Genomic DNA, 19700 nt, shown 5'->3' with positions numbered 1-19700 from the left:
GTCTCAAAAAAAAAAAAAAAAAAAAAAAGTATGTTGTAAGAGACTAGCTGCCTGATAAAGTGCTTGCAATAAGTGAAAAAAGCAGTTTTATTTTTGTTAAAAAATATGCATTTATATACACACATTCATATATCCATGTATATATTGTAAATGGATATAGATATGAAGCAATCAATGCAAAAAAGGCATCTCATCTCTAAATGATGCAATTACAGGATGATTTTTAAATTTTCTACACTTTTATGTATTTTTTACTTCTTCTACAAAGAGCATGTATTACCTCTATCAGTTTTTTTAAATTTTTGAAGACATATCTTACCTTTACTCTTTCTCAGATTTGAGATTCCTTTCATCATCACTCAGATTTGATACCTAACATTTTGTTTAAAGTGGTTCCCGGCTGGTTAGAACAGATGGAAAACACTTTTCTGTTCTAGGTCATACTCCTGGTCCTCTCCTCTCCTACCACACCAGCTCCTGCTTCCTGACTTGTCCTTTCAGACCCCTACTGGCCACTCTTCGGCTCCGTCCCCATGGCCCTGCCTAAGGAGTTGTCATATGCCAGGAGAGTCACAGCCTTAGGGCCACCACTGCCACGACAGAGTGGTAGAGCCAGGCTTTCCCTTCCTCCCCAGCCACTGACCCCAGGCTGAAAGCAGGGGAGCCAGAGCCTCAGGACTTGGCTCAAGATCCAGTCAGGGGTGCTGTTCAGCAGCCTGTGACAACAGTGACACACTCTGGGGATGAGGCCGGGGGCTCCAGGAAGAGGGTAGGAAGTGGGAGAAGAGTCTGAGAAAGGGTTGTAAGAAAGCAATGCCAAAAAAACGCCCACTGAGGAAAGTCTTAGGATGTCATGTGTAAGTGATGAACTGGTCTCCCAGCTATGATAAAACCAGTCCCTGTGGGAGTTCTCCTTGCCCCACCTATGTTGCCACATCCTCATCAAAAGCCTTGGACCCTGACCTCAGCCCCACAAAGCTCGCACATACTCACATTCTCAGGAGTTTCTTTGTTTGCTTTCTGTCTCCGGAGATCTGGCTTAATGAATGCTAAGGTTGATAGATTGAGGAGGAAGAGAGACAAAAACACAGTTATCACGTTCATCCGAGAGAAGAAACCTTCATTTCCTAAGGGTCACAGGTATCCCGAACTTACTTCAGATATTCAAGAGAGCTGGTGGCTGAGGGCACCGTCAGCCAACTTGAGACAGCCCGAGGATCGCTGCCGTCCCTGACAGGCAGAAGCCAACAATGACGGTGGCCTTCACTTATGGATCAGGGACTTTGCACACATTGCTCTAATCATCACAGCAATCCCCATTTTACAGATTAAAAACTGGGGTTCCCAGAGGTTAGTCCACTTGCCCAAGGTCAACAGCTATGGAAGTCAGTATCACAGTCTGTGATTTCAACATGAGTCTTCTGCCTCCAAAACCCATGCTCCTTCTACCAAAACAACGTGCTGCCTCCCAAACAGATTCCCCAACAAACCCTTCCATCTGTCCCCCTACATATGTACTCCCTATCTGTTGCCCCATCGAGACACTGGGGTGCCAAATTGCCAACCTGAGCCTCATCTTGCCCTCAGGCTCCCACTCACCAGTGAGGGCTGCTCCAAGAGTAAGGAACAGACACAGGAAGATGTTCCCAGGCTTGGTTCCATAGTTGTCAATAATCTGGCCCTGGGAGATGGTAAAGATGATCCCAAATACCTGGAAAGGCATAAAGAAGATAGGAAACAAGGGCCCAGTCAACTAACTCATGAGGAGAACTGAGCTGCCATGATGCAATCCCAGCCCAGCCAGGAAACAAACAGGAAATACAAGCTCTACCTGTGCAGATATGTTGAGGAGACCGGAGGAGATGCCTTCTGATTCTGGGTACGTGAGCTCCACGGCAAACTCAAATCCCAGTGGGAGATAGCCAGTCATAAAGAAGCTGAAGTCCAGACCAGAGAAACAAGGGGATGAAGAACTTCCAGCACAAGAAGGATGGGGAGCCCACCTCCTCCCTTAGGACTCCCTTTGCTGTTTTGTTTCTTCCCACCAAGACATTACTGGGCCCTCTAATGATCTGGGCATCCTCTAAGTAAGTGGTCATACCAAGGAGAGGGGCACCCCTGAAGGCCAGGAAGAAGTTCACAGGGAGACTTTGTGCTCAGAAGGCCTCTGGGGTCCCTTGCTGCTTCTCCATCTTGCCATCAGTGACAGCCAGAGTCAGCATTTACAGAAAGGGCAAGGATGCCTGGTGTGTTCAACCTTCAGCTGAGTGACTATGTCCCGGGTACACAGGCCCTGCGCTGGTAGTGGGAAGTTCCTGGATATTGAGCAGCATTTCCATGGCCCTCTGGGACCTGGAAGGAGGAGCTTAGAGTCCTCCTTATTTCCATCCAGAGAGGAGCCAGCTGAGGACTGAGTGCCAGCGTATGCTCTCTCCCTCTTTCTCTCTTTCACATGCACATAAAGACACACACAAACACACACACACTCTCTCTCTCTCTCTCTCTCTCTCTCTCTCTCATATATACTCTCATAGGAAAATAACTGGGAAGCAAAGCTGAACAAAGACTCCTGTGAAAGAGGTATTGTTTCTTATGTTTTCTCATACAGCAGGTCTAGAAAATTCCAACTTTAATTTCTTTTTTTTTTTTTTTTTTTTGAGACGGAGTCTCGCTCAGTCTCCCAGGCTGGAGTGCAGTGGCTCAATCTCGGCTCACTGCAACCTCTGCCTCCCGGGTGCCAGCAATTCTCCTGCCTCAGCCTCCCAAGTAGCTGGGACTACAGGTGTGCACCACCACACCCAGCTAATTTTTGTATTTTTGAGTAGAGTCAATGTGTCACCATATTGGCCAGGCTGGTCTCGAACTCCTGACCTTGTGATCCACCTGTCTTGGCCTTCCAAAATGCTGGGATTACAGGCGTGAAGCCACCACACCCGGCAACTTTAATTTCTTACATTTGCACCACACTTCTTGATGCCTCTTCATATCTATTATTGTTCTCAATCTTTCCAACAACTCGACAAGGCAGGTCACTCTTATCTTCCTTTCCAGATGAGGAAATTGAGGCTCAGAATGGTTAAGTGCTGTGCCCATGGTCTAACAGGTAGGCAGCAACAAAACTGAGACCAGGACCCAGAGTCTCTGGTTCCAAGCCCTGTGTACTTTCCATAATCCCATGTTGTCCAGGCAAAGCTGAAAAAGACTCTAAACAGGTTGTAGCCTCCAAGAGGTCGTAAAGGGTGTGCTTCATGCTTCATTCCATCCCAAAAGAACAGACAGCCCAGGCTGCCTTTGGAAGTACTACAAGTACTACCAAGATCCCTGGGCACCATGTCCATATTGCCAGAAGTCAGTGAGAAGGCAGCAAAGGCATCCATATTGCATTCTAGGATGCTGGAAGCTCTAAGAGCCATGGCCTGGTGTCTTCTAATAAATAGGCCAGAAGTGAAACTTACCCCATGGTGCCAGCAGTGATGAACACTACCCACAGGTGTCCCAGGTTCAAGGTAAATGTGTACACCACCATGCCCAACAGAGTCATGATATAGACTACCAGGGTTGTCTCTCTACAAGTAGAGGCAAAGAAATTGAATCAAACACTTCTGACTTTAATAGGCTCATTCATTCATTTATTCCACAAGCATCTATTAGATATCTGCTGCATGTCAAGCCCTCTGCTACGTTCTTGGAGTTTTGTTTTGTTTTTTGTTTTGTTTTCAGAGATAGTATCTTGCTCTGTTGCCCAGGCTGGAGTGCAGTGGTGTGATCACAGTTCACTGCAACCTCCACCTCCTGGGCTCAAGCAATTCTTGTGCCTCAGCCTGCTGAGTAGCTGGGACAGTCATACGCATCACACCCGGCTAATTTTTGTATTTTTCATAGAGACGGTGTTTTGCCATGTTGGCCAGGCTGGTCTCGAACTCCTGACCTCAAGTGCTCCACCTGCCTTGGCCTGCTGAAGTGCTGGGATTACAGGCCTTACAAGGCCAGGCCTGGCCTTGTTCTTGGACATTTTCTTTCATAGAACTTTCTCTCCATGAGGGTGATGGACACTGACAGACAATGATCACAAAAAAAATTATTTAATTACATCACAATCAATGCTACAAATAAGTAAGACTAGTAAAGTATGAAGCCATCTTATGATATCTTTGTTCTGTTTCTGTAGAACCCACTTAACAATATCAAGCCGCCCCTTTACTTGTCATGTCCTAGACAGACAGGAAGGGCAAAGCCCTTTGTCCTTCTCCCATCCCTCACCAGAAAAAAGAAAAAACAGGACAAACATCAGCCATGATGAAGTGGCAGTCATGTTTAGGACTACCCCAGAAGCTGTCCAGTTATGTTCGTCTGCTTTATCCCAAGACCCATGACCATGTCAGTGCTCTCTATCACCTACAAGTTCTTTTTCTTTTCTTTTCTTTTCTTTTTTTTTTTTTTTTTTTTGAGATGGAGTTTCGCTCTTGTCACCCAGGCTGGGGTGCAGTGGCGTGATCTCAGCTCACTGCAACCTCCGCCTCCTGGGTTCAAGTGATTCTCCTGCCTCAGCCTCCCAAGTAGCTGAGATTACAGGCATGCGCCACCACGCCGGGCTAATTTTTTGTATTTCTAGTAGAGATGGGGTTTCACCATGTTGGCCAGGCTGGTCTCGAACTCCCGACCTCAGGTGATCTGCCTGCCTTGGCCTCCCAAAGTGTTCAAATTACAGGCATGAGCCACTGTGCCCGGCCCAGCAAAGCTTTTTCTGTTGAGTCTGAACTACTCCACTTCAGAGAGCAGGAACTAAGAGAGAATACGCTCTCAGCCTGAACTGAGTGCTTGACTTCCAAACTCAATGTGAGAAACCTTCCCTATCTTCACCCACTCCCTGTTACATTTCCCTCTGTCGGTCCCCTCAGGAGTTCCATCAGCAAGTCTTGATTTCTATTTCAGGCTCACCCCTCCTGTGCCCCTCCAGCAGTTCTCTTCCCATGTTGCCCACCTAGGACTCTGCTGTAGCCCCAACTCCTGCAATTCGACCTGCATTCTTCTCCCTGCACTACCTAAGGCAGGGCACAGGCACTGCACATCCCTCTGCCCCTCTACCATGAACATCAGGACTCAGATGATGAAAGCTTTAAAGCTTTTCTTTTCTTTCTTTCTTTTTTTTTTTTTTTTTTTTTTTTGAGATGGAGTCTTGCACTGTTGCCCAGGCTGGAGTGCGGTGGCGCAATCTCAGCTCAGTGCAAGCTCCGCCTGCCGGGTTCACGCCATTCTCCTGCCTCAGCCTCCAGAGTAGCTGGGACTACAGGCGCCTGCCACCAAGCCCAGCTAATGTTTTTTGTAGTTTGTTTAGTAGAGACGGGGTTTCACCGTGTTAGCTAGGATGGTCTCGATCTCCTGACCTCGTGATCCTCCCGCCTCGGCCTCCCAAAGTGCTGGGATTACAGGTGTGAGCCACCACGCCCAACCGAAAGCTTTAAAGCTTTTCTTTACACATCATCCCTGAAGTCAGAATCATGGTGGAGGCACCAACCAGCACACTATAGTTGTGTCAAACTAAACCCTCCATCTCTTGAGTGCCAGATTCTGTGAAGCACTTCATATGCATTTATTATTTCAATTCAACCTTTACAAAAATCCTGTAAGAAATATCTGACAATTTCTCATTTTACCAATGAAACGGAAGCTCAGGCCACTCAAGTTACTTGTCCTGAGTCACCAGCTGAACAAATGCAGAGCTGGGATGTGAACTCAGAACTGGATTTGAAACCTGTGTCCCTTCTGCTGCTGCATGCAGGAATAATGATGCACTATGTGGTTACATCTTTGGAAAAGCTCAAGGTCAGAGTCTCCAAAGGATGCTGCTCCCACCTGGTGCTTCAAAGCAGCTGCTAAGGGTAGAGGAGCTTCCTCCTCCCTTCTCGCTCCTCCCTCACCCTCTTCCCACCAACTCTGCAGAAAGCAACGTCATGGACTCCAGTCTTGCCCGATGATCCCACAAAGCTCACCAGGATGAAACTTTAACCATAGCTTCATCCTAAACCACTGACCAGTTTAGAAAAAACTATTTGTAGTCCCAGCCTGAGACAAACAGACCTCACCACCCAATTTCCAACCTCCAAACCAAACTAGATAAATCTGGGAGCCTTAGAGTGGCAAGGACTGGCTCTGAAATGATGGGATCACAGAGCTCTCATCCCACTGAAAGTAGCCCTTTCTCTGCCTAGGTAGTGGCACAGGGAGAAAAATATCTTGTGCTGACCACTGGATTTAGACATCACGTGACGCTAGGAACTGGTGACCTCCAGGTTCTGAAGAGGGATGAGAAAGTGTCCTTCCCAGTCCTCCCATTATCTTTTCTAATGCATCTGAATCATCTGGCTGCCCACGTCCCAGCCCAGCCAACATTCCAATCCCTCCCTCCTCCTGCCACAGAGCAAGCCCTGGAAAAAAGGACACTGCTATTCAGTGGTTTGGGGATGGCCAGTCCTCACTGCTCTTGTGTCCGGCTGCAGCAAGCAACTAACAGATGGCAGCGATGAGACGGCGGCCAAGCCCCGCCAGCAGTAATTAGGCCGAGCCAGGCTCCTCGTCGCCACCTCCCTAGGGATGGTCTCAATTGGCCTTTGATGAGGGCAGCCAGAATGAGACCTGGTCTGACCAGAGCCTCACAGAAGCGGGTTTGTGTGGCAGAGAACAGGTCAGCCACTGTCTGATGCCTGCAGACACAGGGAACTTTGAAGGCCTTGACAGAGCAGCCGGGGACACTGCTCTGCCCAGTACAACACAGCCCAGGAGCTGCCCCACCAGCCAGTGCTAACTGAGTACCCAGTGAATGGGCAGCACTGGAAAATCACAAGGGAAGGATGTCGGGCTGCTGTTCGCCAGAGCATTTTCTCCAAGGCCAGCTGCTGAATGGAGGAACTCAGGCTGCTTTTCACAAATGCAGATTCTTCTGCTGATTTGGCATCCACGGGGTGGGTAGTGGCCTGGTATTCACTAAAACCTTTTAATTTTTTTTTTTTTTTTTTGAGCCAGGCTAGAGTGCAGTGGCGTGAACTCAGTTCACAACAACCTCTACCTCCTGGGTCAAGCGATCAGCGATCCTTCTACCTCAGCCTCCCAAGTAGCTGGGACTTCAGGTGTGTGCCATTATGCTTAGCTGGTTTTTGGATTTTTTGTAAAGATGGAGTTTCAGCATGTTGCCCAGGCTGGTTTTGAGCTCCTAGATTCAAGCAATCTGCCTGCCTCGGCCTCCCAAATCACTGGGATTACAGATGTGAGTCACTCTGCCTAGCCTGATAAAACCTTTTAATATAGCTCCAGGCTCTTAAAAAAGCACTGGGCATTCTATGTTACAATATTTACCAAATATTATGTTACAAAGTATGTTACAATATTTACCAACAAAGTATAAATAATTGCAAGATAATATACACTGCAAACTGGAGAAAGCTCAGAGCACCTTGGTTAACCCCATGGAGTCCAAAAGGTGCCATGAGAACAGGGCAGTGAAATCACCTCCTCCTCATCTCCACTCTTTGGGGTTTCCACAAACACTTCCCACTACTGAGATGTTTTTTTCCCATTCATTTTCATTTCTCCCTCCGCTACCGCTTTCACAAAGCTACTTAGAGAGTGGGGATGGGGAAGAGGACTATGCTAGGCCTTCAGGTCCAGTAGCTCTCATCTTCTTAAGATCCTGTGGGGATCCTATGGGATCTGTGGGATCCCCATAGAATCTTAAGAAGGGTATAGCTTCCTTCATTTGATAAATGAGGAAACTGAGGCTCAGAGAAGTCAAACTTGAATGACCTGCTTGGCCACTCAGGTCTCCAAACAATGACTTGGAGCCACATTGCTTATGAATATGTCATTTCAAAAAACAGGTCCCCAATTCTCAGTCCAAGAGGATGAGTCACTTACTTGTAGGTTTTGGACCTATCCAGCCAGATTCCTGAGATCACAGCCCCAAGCATTCCTGCAATGACGATGGTCAGGCCAATTCTTCCAGCATTCACTTCTTCCCCCTGGGGAAACCATAGCCCCAAAGATCACCCGGCGATGGGACAAGACTCGGGACAGAGAACAGTCACCATGGGGTGAAGGAACAAAGGCAGGTAACTCAGGCTCCATCAGAGTCAATATTCAGAACGTATCAGGACAAGATGGCCTATAAGAAGATGGCCTAGGAGAAAATTCTAGAATAACTACTCCTCCCAACAATATAACCCTGACTGTGTGTGCATGATATTGGATGCTGGAGTGACAGGGATGAACCAAATCTGTTCTTAGAACTACTTTTAGGCAAATTTTTTAAAAACCATAAACCTCACAGCAACTCTTCTATCTTATCTGTCGTTAATTCCATTTCACAGATGGGGAAATTAAAATATATATGTTAAAATTTCCATTCTTAGGTTTTTTTGAACTATCAATGCCAAGAGGAATGGAAAGATAATCGTTATATATTTTTGAGTGCTTACTATAAGCCAGGCACCATGCCTAAGGTTTTATATCGTTTCCTCATTTACTCCTCGCCATTCCCCATCATAAGTGTTAGGGGTCAGTCTTCTCCATTTTGCAGATGAAGAAACAGGCACAATGAGATTAACCTACTAGCCCAAGGTCACAAGGCATGTGTTAAGTTCAGAGCTAGGATCTGAACGCAGGCCTTTGAACTCCAAAACTAGAACACTTAGCCACATAGGCTACCACTTCTGCAAGTGTGAGAGCCTAGTCCTTTCAAAAGAAGGTTGGATCTCCCTATTCCTGACTCCAGGCCACTCAGTATTCCATTCCCAGCATCCAGCCCAGGCCTTGTGGGTTCTGGAAACATTTAAATTCAGAAATTTTTTTTACATATATTTGCCAACAGTGTTGCCAGGCACTATGCTGTATAATAAATACATGTATCATATATAATTATGTATATATACACAAGTGTCATTATTTACTCTCTGATCCTAAAAAGAATCTTGCAAGAAGTAATTATGCTTCTTTTGCAGAAAAAAAAAAAAAAAGAGAGAGCTCAGAAACACTAACTAGCTTGTCACACTGTCAAGCCATCATACAGTTTAGTACCGCCAAAACTAGGGTTGAGATCCAGGGCCATCTCCCTTCAAATCCCATAAGCAAACCACTATATCACGCTACCTAGAACTGAGGGGAATGAAGACTTAAAAGTCATCCCAGGTTCTGCCAAGACAGACTTAGAAACTGTATCATCTTGAGGTCCAACATGCTTAGGGAACTCCCTTACCGGGTAGTGCCAGATCACCATGCGATTCAGCAGAGTGGACAAGGCATAAAAAGCACCAGCATTCAGACCTGAAGGAGGGAGTGAGAAATACAACATTAGGGTCAGCTTTCTTCCGGGCCATTGCTAACTTCTCCCCCAGCATCTGGGGGGTGGGCAGAAATCCTCATCCCACTGCCACTCTGAGCAGCATCCTCAGAGAAGAAAACACCAGGGAGGTCTGAGGCTACTCTGCAGTTTTCTCAAAGAAATACTTCAAAACAACCAAAAGTAACATTTAACCTTCCCTTAGCCACACACTATTGCTCTCTGATCCCCTTAATTTGCCCTGGAAAATAGACTCTGTGGAGTATTACTCCCAGGGCAGAGTCACCTACATTCTTCTTAAGCATTGGGTAGATCTAAGGGGTGGTCAGTAGGACTCCTGGACACCCTCCTCCTCCTCCTGATGACCCTGCCCCTTCTTGAGGCTGCTCCAGACCTCTGACCTGACACCACTCCCTCTGCAGGTGGTTTCTCTCCTCTTTCTCCATTCCTTCTCCAACTTTCTTTGCTGATTCAATGTCACACAAAATCTATTACATGAAACTAGAAGAGACCCTAAAGAGCATTCCGTTGACTCTCCTACTTTACCAATTCATTCACCAAAGGAGCACCTAGAATATGCTGTGAAAGGCTGTATCTTTAGCCAATAAGGTCATTTGCCCAAAGCCATACAGCAAGTGAGTAGCTGAGACTGGAACTGACCCAAAGGAGCAAAGGCCTCCTGGCCTCCTTTCAATGGTGGTGATGGTGATGATGACAATGGCAGCTGCACATACCTATGAATTAGACACTTTATAACAACCCTAGAAAGTAGGTAGCATTATCATCACCATTTTAGAGATAACAAAGATGCGCACACAGTTAAAACAACAAATACAACCACTCCATAATGCCCACCGGGGGTCTTTCTAACGTTAACTAAACATTGAGGCTCACAGACTACCACCGGCACGCTCTGTATTAGATTCACTTGGGAGGGTGTAAGTCAGGACACAGCTTGTGGGCAGGGCAGCCTCAGGAGTTCCTCTTCGATGGAACCAATCCATAGAACCCCAGTTCACACAGCCTTCCAGAAGCTACTCTCTTTCTGATGATGGCTAACATGCAAGGAAAGGTGAGTATGGCAACCACCCTAGCTTAATGCTCACAGGCGCCACCATTACTTGCAACAATTCTGTAGGCGTAGCTTCCGGGGGTCCCATAAGTGACAGGCCAGTGAAGAGAGTCATTGTACTCAGGGAAGCACAAAGAATGGCTTCCCACAAGAATGAATAAGTCTCCCTGTCCATTTGTATCACCAGAGGACATTTTTATCATAAGCAATGTTGCCTAAAGGTAGTTACACACTCCCTTTATCAGGTTCGCAGGGGGTAAAAGATACAAAGTTAAGCAAAGGTCAAATTCTCTTGCAAAATGGGAAATAATTTGTTTTGCAATCACACAGCTATTAAGTGATGGAGCTGGATTTGAACTCAGGCCGTGTGGCTCCAGAGTTCTTAATCACTCTGCTTTACATCCTCACAAAGCTGACTCTTGAATCAGATTTTCTCAGCTCAGGTCACTGAACAATTTCCTCATGTCCCAGCCTCTCCCAGTGGGTTACCCCAGGAATGCAACAAGGTTGGGCCCAATGCAGCCTCCTGAGCAGCACAGAGCCACAGTGGGCCAATAAACCCAGACATGTCCCCACATGTCACTACAACTGTCACGCTGATGGTTGCAATGATCATGAGGCTCTCAGCAACATCTCATTCAAGCAGCATTCCCATCTAATCTTCATAGCACACACTCAGCCACTTAGAAAGTCCATTTCTGAGTCAAGAGGTCCCACAAGGAGACATTCCTGAAAAGCCAAGTGAGGCGGAGTATGGGAAGGAGAAGAAAGAAAACAGTCTCCTCCCCTCTTCCCATTCATTCCTCCCGCTCCTCTCTAAGCCTCTTGCCCTAGTCTGACACTGCAAAGGGTGAGGAATGTTCCAACTCAGGCTTAGCTTCAGGTGGAACAGTTGCTCTCCTAACTGGGATGAGCCAAGGAGGGCAGAATCCACAGAAAAAGGAAGGAAATTATCCAGAAGGACTGGGAGCAAAAAAAATATGTATATATACACCAATGCTTTCACTGGTCCTGATAAAGGTCTGGAGAACAGAGTGCTGAACGAGTTGACCTATACTGCTGCAGCTGAGTGGTTTTTCTGGGGCTCAGTGGTTTAGTGAAATAGTTTCCAAAGTGTGGTCTCTGTTCCACCCCAGACCTACTGCAGCAGAAACTCTGGGAGTGAGGCCCCCGGCAATCTGCATTTGAACAAGCCTCCCAGGTGATTCTGATCGTGCTCCAGGTGGAAGCACTGGCTCCCTAGAGCAGTGTGGTTAACCAACAGCCATCCCTGCTCCAGGCCAGACAGGAGACTGAACTGGGGTTAAAGGGGGGTGGGAGGGAAGGAAGAGCAGGGGTTCATCCTGGAAGGCTGCCAATCTGTTCCACTGTTTCTGCAGCCCCACCTTAGAGGAATCAGGAGCTTATGCATGTGTTCTGAATCCATCTTTGGTCTAGATGTCCCTCACCATATTGTCAAAGGTTGCCAGACATGGTTAACCAAGTCCACTCTACTGCCTAAACACAGGGGTTGGGCATTCCACACAGAAAGGCAGGAATGAAATGCATGCTCCTTCCTGTGTGAGTACCTCTTATAGGAGTACAGGTGACTGCATTCTATTCAGGTCTGATCATCCTCAGCAAGGTGAGCCTGCTGGGCCAGGGAAGAGAAAACGTGATCTCCCCTGAAAGGCCTGGTCATTCCTGGAATCAGTCACCTGGGAGAAGTGCCACTTACTGAGAAGGCAGGCTTTAGAGAGGCAGAAAGGACTCTGTCATCATTCTGAGTCTCTTTCTCTCCTTTGTCAAAAACAATGTTTTTCTTTGTAAAAAATTTTTGGGGTCTCACTATGTTTACCAGGCTGGTCTTGAATTCCTGGCCTCAAACGATCCTCCCACTTTGGCCACCCAAAGTGCTGAGATTACAAGTGTGAGCTACCAAGCCCAGCCAATAACAGTTTTATTCAAACTGTGTTCCAGTGACTACTGACATTAGAAGTCCTTAAAGTTTAAAAATGCAGATTTTGAGGCCCTACCATAGACCTACTGAATCAGAATCTCTTGGAATGGGGTCCAGGAATCTGCATCTTCAGCAACTACAACAGTAAAACCCCAATGCACTTGTTAAAATGTCTGGAATTTGAGAATACATGGCCTTCAAGATGCAAAAGATCAGGGACCAGACCCAGGCTCCCAGGTGGTGGGGTTAACATGGAGGCAGCTGGGATGGGAAGGGGCTTCAAGACCCATCACACAGCTACCTCAGAGGTTCTCAACTCTGCTGCAAGTCAGAATTATCTGGAATGCTGGGAGAAAGCAGATTCCTAGGCCCCAAACCAGACTTTCTGAATTTGAATTTCCAGAAATCTATGTACACATTCAATCAAGCACTCCAGGAGGTCCTGTCCTCAAGGAAGTCTGGGAAACACTGACCCCAGATCATATCTTTGGGTTTTGGTTATTCTGCATTTCCCTTTAGTTCTTGTTTTAAAGGGCCAGCCTGATCTTGATAAAGCTCCCAGGAATCCGGAGAAGGATTTTATGCCCACTCTTCAGCTAGGATTTTAGAGGGGGCATGAAGCCCCCTCCCTAGGCCCATGTAGGTGGAACAATGATAAAGCACTGAGAGCCCCAAGGGAAGGTGAACCTTTGGATACACAAGTCAAGACTTTGAGTTCAGATGCCAGAGGCATTGGAAGTTTATTCAGAAGCATGAATAATCTTGCTGGCGGCAAGGCTGGGGCATAACTATGGAAAAAGTATGCCCTTTGAGTATGCCATTTTCTAGAAGAGAAGCCTTTTCAACAGGGCAGTTGTCATGCCATTGATCATAAGACATTAGAGGAGGCCATGTGAATGCAAGACTCAGAGACACAAAGAGAAGGTAGCCAGAGGAAGGTTCCCTTCTCCATCCCACCCCACCCCACCCTACTGTGAAACACACCAAAGACACTGTCAGACACGTGGAATTTCTGGTTCCCTGAGTCTTCCCGCATTGCCAAAGTTGAAGGAGAGAGGGAGGGTGTTTTACGGGCAGTTTCTTAATGATGTGATATTTCAGCAACATCAAACCCAAGCTCAACCCCTGCATCTCTTCCCCTCTAAACTGAATTGCCAGATTTCAAAAAAAAAAAATAGCAAATAAATACATTTGTAATAAATAATAGTTCTTAGTTAAATATGCCACAAATATTGCATAAGACATATTTATATTAAAAGTATTTGTTGTTTATCTGAAATTCAAATTAACTGGATGATCTTTATTTTATCTCTCAACCCTACCTCTAAGAGTGTAGCCAGAAGTGTAGGGAAAAGCCAGCAACACTTGCCCCCTCGATTTACTCCAAGGCCTTCAATTATTGCTGCACCTCAGCTCTGGGCAGTTGACTCATCGGCTTGGAGAACCACTTGGAAAGCCACTGCAAATACAATACCACCAGCTGCAGGACAGTTACTCCTCCTCTTAGTGAAATCTGGTTTGGACCAAAGAAGCAATGCTGGAAATCAGTAAGTTTACCAATGCAATAGCATTGTAGTCTGGCAATGGCAGATTGGCAGTCTGGAGGCATGTCATGTCTTTATTCTCAACTGCATTAAAAGCTTTCACTTCCATTCAGAACACTCTAATGGGAAGTAAGTGTCATTACTGTTTTCTAGTGGGGGTGGAGAGTATTAAAGAGATGAAGGATGGGCAGCACAGATGGGTGAAGGTAGTACACTCAGTAACTGGCAGAGCTGACACCAAAACTCAGACCTCCCATTTCTTACGAGCCAGCTCTGAACTTACGAGTCTAGCACTCAAGGCTCTTAACCCAACACATGTCCAAGCATGTCCAATATATGTGCCTGTGAAATGCTGTTGCCTGTTTAATTCCCAGCCACATGCTCTTTAAATGCATATAATTCAGAGCTAAATATGAACACTACATGTACAATGTAAAAAGTATGAAGTATTTCATTCTTCAAAGCCCAATATGAAACTGCAAGGGGATTAGGAGGACTGGGGTAATTCCGGAGGATTTCAAAGCATCTAGTTGAATTGACAGAGGGCATTTTAGAAAATTATTTTTGTTGGGAGGCCGAGGCGGGCGGATCACCTGAGGTCAGGAGTTTGAGACCAGCCTGGCCCACATGGTGAAACCCTGTCTCTACTAAAAACAAAAATTCCCGGGGTGTCGTGGCAGGTACCTGTAATCGGGAGGTAGCTACTCGGGAGGCTGAGTCAGGAGAATTGCTCAAACCTGGAAGGTGGAGGTTGCAGTGAGCTGAGATCATGCCACTGCACTCCAGCCTGGGTGACAGAGCAAGATTCTGTTAAAAAAAAAAAAAATTGTTTTTGTTTTTGTTTGTTTTAATTCGGAACAAACACAGTAGGAGAAGAAAGCAAAGATTAACAGTTGGAGTAAGTGCCTATAGCTCTTGACCTATGGGCAAGAAACTAAATCTCTAGAGCCTCAGTTTCCTCATGTCTAAAATGAAACAAAGGGCTTATGTCATGGGTTAGTTTTGAAAATTTAATGAGATAATACATGTAAAGCAATTAACATGATTCTTCAATCAAAATTTTTTTCAAATCTGTGATTAAGTCTAAGAATCATTTTCTTTTTGGCAAAGAGCCCCACATGGACATCACATTCTCCAGAGTTTCCTTTCAACATTTTCAGCCAGCCTCTTGTTCACCCCAACTCTTATCCCCACTGCAGGCAGCTGCAATGTTAAGCAGTGCCATTGATTGTTTTCAACAAATGCCCTGGCAATAGGGCTTTTCCCATGAGCAAACTCCAAGTCAGGTCAAATAACGTGTCCTATGAACAGGGCTTTTCCGGGGACCTGCTAGGTAGGTCAAATAGTACTTCTCAGGGGTGGAGCGCCAAATCGACTTTGCTCCCTCCAGTGGCTATGAGGCAGTTGGTTTGCACAGCTCCATGGCTATGAGGCTGCTGGATGTCACAGCCCCATGGCTGCAAGGCTGTAGCAGTCAAGGCTACTGCAGAGCCTGGGAGAAGGGGATTGGAATAGGGCAAGCGAAAACACAAGGCCCACTGTTCTTACTGATATTTAGCCATTTCTCTTGAATAAACGCTGCTTGGATTGTTGCACGTCATTTGTTTAAAGTTCTGAAAAAATTCATTTTGACATTTTTTGCCATTGTTCTTGTTTTTATAGAGGAGTGGATTTTCTAAGGTCCTTACTCCACCATTCAAGAAGTGCTTTCCTATTTATTTCCTGGGTTATCATTTTATCAAATAGATAAGGAAAAGTGTCCAGGAGTACAGGATTAAAACTACTCTGTCAGATTAAAGACCATGTGAGCAACCAGCCATGCGAGAGGAAGGAGGAGGAGTAGCTTTGCTCCCCACAGCATGGCCTAGGCTTGAGCCCCTCGAAGACCAGGAGTAACAATGTTCCTGGTACATTTTGTCTGTTTCTTGTTCTCATGAGTCAGTGACCTGGCCCTAACACCAACAATCTCCAGCACTGAGGACCATAGCCTTTGGAATGGGACCACTGCCCAGTTATCACCACTGTCACCATTTTCAGCCACAGAAAATATTTCTGAAGTACTCATCTGCCCTAGAATCCCAGGTGGGCCTCAAATACCCTCTTGTTAGATGCAACAAGGTTTATGGTTGTCAGAGGTCAATGCACTCACAATATCTAACTCTAGCAAAAGTAAAAGCTCTTAGAGTCACGGAATCCTGAGTCTACAAAGGCCCCCAAAGGCCATCTGGTTTCACTATCCATCTTCAGCCTGAGATCCCCTACAACATTCCCACCAAGTGGTTAGTCCCATCTATGCTTGAATACTTCCCAGTGATGGGGAAACTGTAACTTCCTTAGTTGGACGTCTCTAAGCTTTGGAAACTTTGTCTTTGTTTTGCGGATGAATGGGGAGACATACTCAGAGAATTGAGAAACTGGAGGAAATGAGGAATGGAGGATCGAGATCTTGAAGACGAACCTGGTCATCTATGGCTATTCCAGATGAAAGGTCACCTAATTTCTATGTATGCCTGAAAAACAGGATTGCCCCTCTACCAGGATGAAGCCACCTCTTATCTAGTGTCTCAGCAAATAAACGCTTCAGTTGATATAAAATGTATTGATGAGCCTAAAATGAAACTCTGGAACAATTCTAGGAAGGACCATCAGCAATTATAGAACAGGCATTAAGAATGCAGATTTTGGCTGGGCGCAGTGGCTCACACCTGTAATCCCAGTACTTTTTGAGGCCGAGGCAGGCGGATCACCTGAGGCCAGGAGTTTGAGACCCCAGCCTGGCCAACATGACAAAACCCCAGCTCTACTAAAAATACAAAAATTAGTCGGGCATGGTGGTGGTGCATGCCTATAATCCCAGCTACTCGGGAGGCTGAGGCAGAAGAATTGCTTGAGCAGGGGAGGCAGAGGCTGCAGTGAGCCAAGATCGCACCACTATACTCCAGCGTGGGCAACGAGAGGAAAACTCTGTCTCAAAAAAAAAAAAAAAAAAAAAAAGAATGAGGCTTTGGAGTTAGACGAACTTGTATTTGAACTCTGGCCCTGCCACTTGAAAGTTGTGTGACCTTGGGCTAGTTATTTGACCACTCTGAGTTTAGTTTCCTCATCTGTTAAATAGGGATAATTTTAGTACCAACATCACGTAGGTGTACTGGAAGTTAAATAAAATCAGATATGAAAAGCACCTGGCACAGAGTAAGCACTGTTGTTGTTATAAAGCAATAGCTTTTGAGTCTGTAGGCAACATGAAGCTGTGGCCAACTGGGGTTTCACTAAGAATAAGTCATGTCAAACTAATTTCATTTCTTTGTTTCATATGGTTACTGTACATGTCACACATTTGCTAACTCTTGGTTTTAATCAAACTTTAACTGGTGGATTAAATGACCAAATGTAGGCTGAATAGCAATAAAGGTGGGTAGATATGTAGCAGCTTGAACTAAGGGTACTAACTAATAGACTGGCATTCAGCTGGAGGACACTCTTTAGTGGAATGCCATGAGGCTCTGCCTTTGCCCTTGTTCGATCCAACGATCTTATTACAGGTTTGAAAGAAGATACAGAAAACACCATGCTGGGAAAGAAAGCCAACACATTAGCATTAAGATTCCAATTTATCTTTCCAAGAGCCAAGCAAATGAAATGAAAGAGGGATGTTGTTGTACAATCAGATAAAATAGAAGTCAATCACAGGATGAGGGAGGACTGGTTGAGGAGTGACTGATGTGGCAAGACACATATATGCATGCATGCATTAACTAATTTATGAATTTAGTAACTACTCAAATAGTCACTTGAGGACAGTCACTGCTGAGGAACTATAAAGATGAAAAACATAAATCCACAATCTTTGAGAGTTCAGTCTAATGGGGAAATAGACCTGCAAAATTTTTTTTTAATGACAGATGTTAAGGTGTATAAGGAATAGCATGGTAAGAGAGGAAAAGTTTTACCTACTACTGCTTTACAAAAGTGATACTGAGATGAGACTTGGAGGACCAACAGGCATTTGTCAGATAACCTGACGTGGGAAGAAATTATTTTCTAGGTGGACTTTACAGCACATGCAAAGGCCCTTGGGCATAGCTGGGTCCTCTGGATTGACCCTAGACAACAACTTTCCAAGCACATTTGGGCTTTGGAAAGAATAATATGTGAAGACACATCAGGCCTCTTGTCTAACATTTCCAGTTCTAATGCATTCCTAGACACATTGGCGCCTTACCATAGGTGATGACAAGCAGCACAAAGTTGAGGTTTTTGAAGAGCTGGGCGATGGAACCTAAGTACGAGGCATCAGGAGAGGTCAAGGCATAGCTCAGGGATTGGGCCCTGCTGGGGGGATATTTAGGTTTCTCCTTGAACACTGAAAGGAAAAAAACAGAGATGGCTGGAATTTCCCATGGTCCCACCCCAGCAGAGCTGGTTCCACATGAGTGAAAGCTGCTCCATCATCTGAGAGGAGCTAAGACTCCCACAGGAAATATTAATTCTTCAATTAAACCCTTAACAGCCCTCTTCTTGAAGCTGCTTCTCATTGTTAGGCTGAGTGAATGGTCCTTTTATACTTTTTTTTCTTTTTCTTTTTCTTTTCGCTCTGTCACCCAGGCTGGAGTGCAGTGGCACCATCTTGGCTCACTGCAACCTCCACCTCCTGGGCTCAAGCCATTCTCCTATCTCAGCCCCCTGAGTAGCTGAGACTACAGGCATATGTGCCACCACACCTGGATAATTTTGTGTGTTTTTCATAGAGTCGGGGCTTTGCCATGTTGCCCGGGCTGGTCTCAAACTCCTGAGCTCAAGCAATTTGCCTGCCTCGGTCCCCCAAAGTGCTGGGATTACAGGCGTGAGCCACTGCACCTGGCCTGATTACTTTTTCCTTTTCTTTTCTTTTTTTTTTTTTTTTTGAGACGAAGTCTCGCTCTGCTGCCCAGGCTGGAGTGCAGTGGCATGATCTTCACTCACTGCAGCCTCCGCCTCCCAGGTTCAAGCGATTCTTGTGCCTCAGCCTCCTGAGTAGCTGGGACCATAGGCATACACCACCACCATGCCTGGCTAATATTTGTATTTTTAGTAGAGACGGGGTTTCGCTATGTGGGCTAGGCTGGTCTGAACTCCTGACCTCAACTGATCCGCCCACCTTTGCCTCCCAAAGTGCTGGGATTACAGGAATGAGCCACCACGCCCAGCCCTGATTACTTTTTTTTAGTGACCTCTGGAAGGCTGAAATTATTGGACCTCTCAGGCAGTGTTCAAAGATCAAGGAAACTCATAATAACCAGCAAATAACATACCACAGAGAGCTGAAAAAACACACTAGCAACACAAAGCTAAAGCTTTGGGATTGGTGAGCCCAGTTAATGGCTTAGTGCCACAGCTCTTCCCAAGGGGAAAGGGACTATGTTGCCCATGCTTAGCACAGAGCATGGCATGCAGCAGCTGATAAATATTCCCTGAATAACTGAAAGGGGTCTTTTTCTGCAGGGAAAAAAAAAAAAAATCTAGGGTCCATTCCTCGTTTCTCAAAGTCTGAATCAGACCTTTGCCTCATGATAGAAACAAGAAGATTAATACATGCTTCTCCATTGACTGTATTGATGGCCAGTCCATTTTCTAGAGGGCAGATCAGTTTAACTAGTTGTTTGGCTAAAGTGGTTCCCCTATTAAATCTGAATAAGTGGCCAGGAGTGGTGGCTCACTCCTATAATCCCAGCACTTTGGGAGACCAAGGCACGTGGATCTCTTGAGGTCAGGAGTTCAAGACTAGCCTGGCCAACATGGTAAAACATCGTGTCTACTAAAAATAGGCATGTTAAAACA

General features: G+C 45.8%; 1 protein-coding gene across 20 annotated transcripts in view; it reads right to left on the bottom strand.

Moving 5' to 3' along the window:
• FLVCR2 (FLVCR choline and putative heme transporter 2) overlaps positions 1-19700 on the bottom strand; it is a 70985-nt gene that overhangs the window by 5729 nt on the left and 45556 nt on the right. For 6 of the 20 annotated variants that reach the window (XR_006699897.3, XM_045397585.3, XM_005561821.4 and 3 more), the window contains 7 exons: positions 18106-18246; positions 9245-9312; positions 7909-8012; positions 3456-3566; positions 1832-1937; positions 1600-1711; positions 994-1049 (listed from right to left, as the gene is read on the bottom strand). Coding sequence is in view for 11 of the 20 variants with exons in the window: in XM_045397585.3 (XP_045253520.1) it covers positions 994-1049; positions 1600-1711; positions 1832-1937; positions 3456-3566; positions 7909-8012; positions 9245-9312; positions 18106-18246 (698 nt within the window). In the remaining 9 variants the exon portion in view is untranslated. Of the gene's footprint in view, positions 1-993; positions 1050-1599; positions 1712-1831; positions 1938-3455; positions 3567-7908; positions 8171-9244; positions 9313-18105; positions 18247-19700 lie in introns of those variants that run through there. The other 14 variants (XM_073997914.1, XM_015454016.3, XM_073997911.1 and 11 more) reach the window with 10 other exon arrangements.

This window comes from Macaca fascicularis, chromosome 7 (assembly GCF_037993035.2).
Source record: "Macaca fascicularis isolate 582-1 chromosome 7, T2T-MFA8v1.1".
In the NCBI taxonomy this organism is placed as follows: Eukaryota; Metazoa; Chordata; class Mammalia; order Primates; family Cercopithecidae; genus Macaca; species Macaca fascicularis.
Note: the sequence above shows the minus strand (reverse complement) of the source record. Positions and strands in the feature narration are given on the sequence as shown.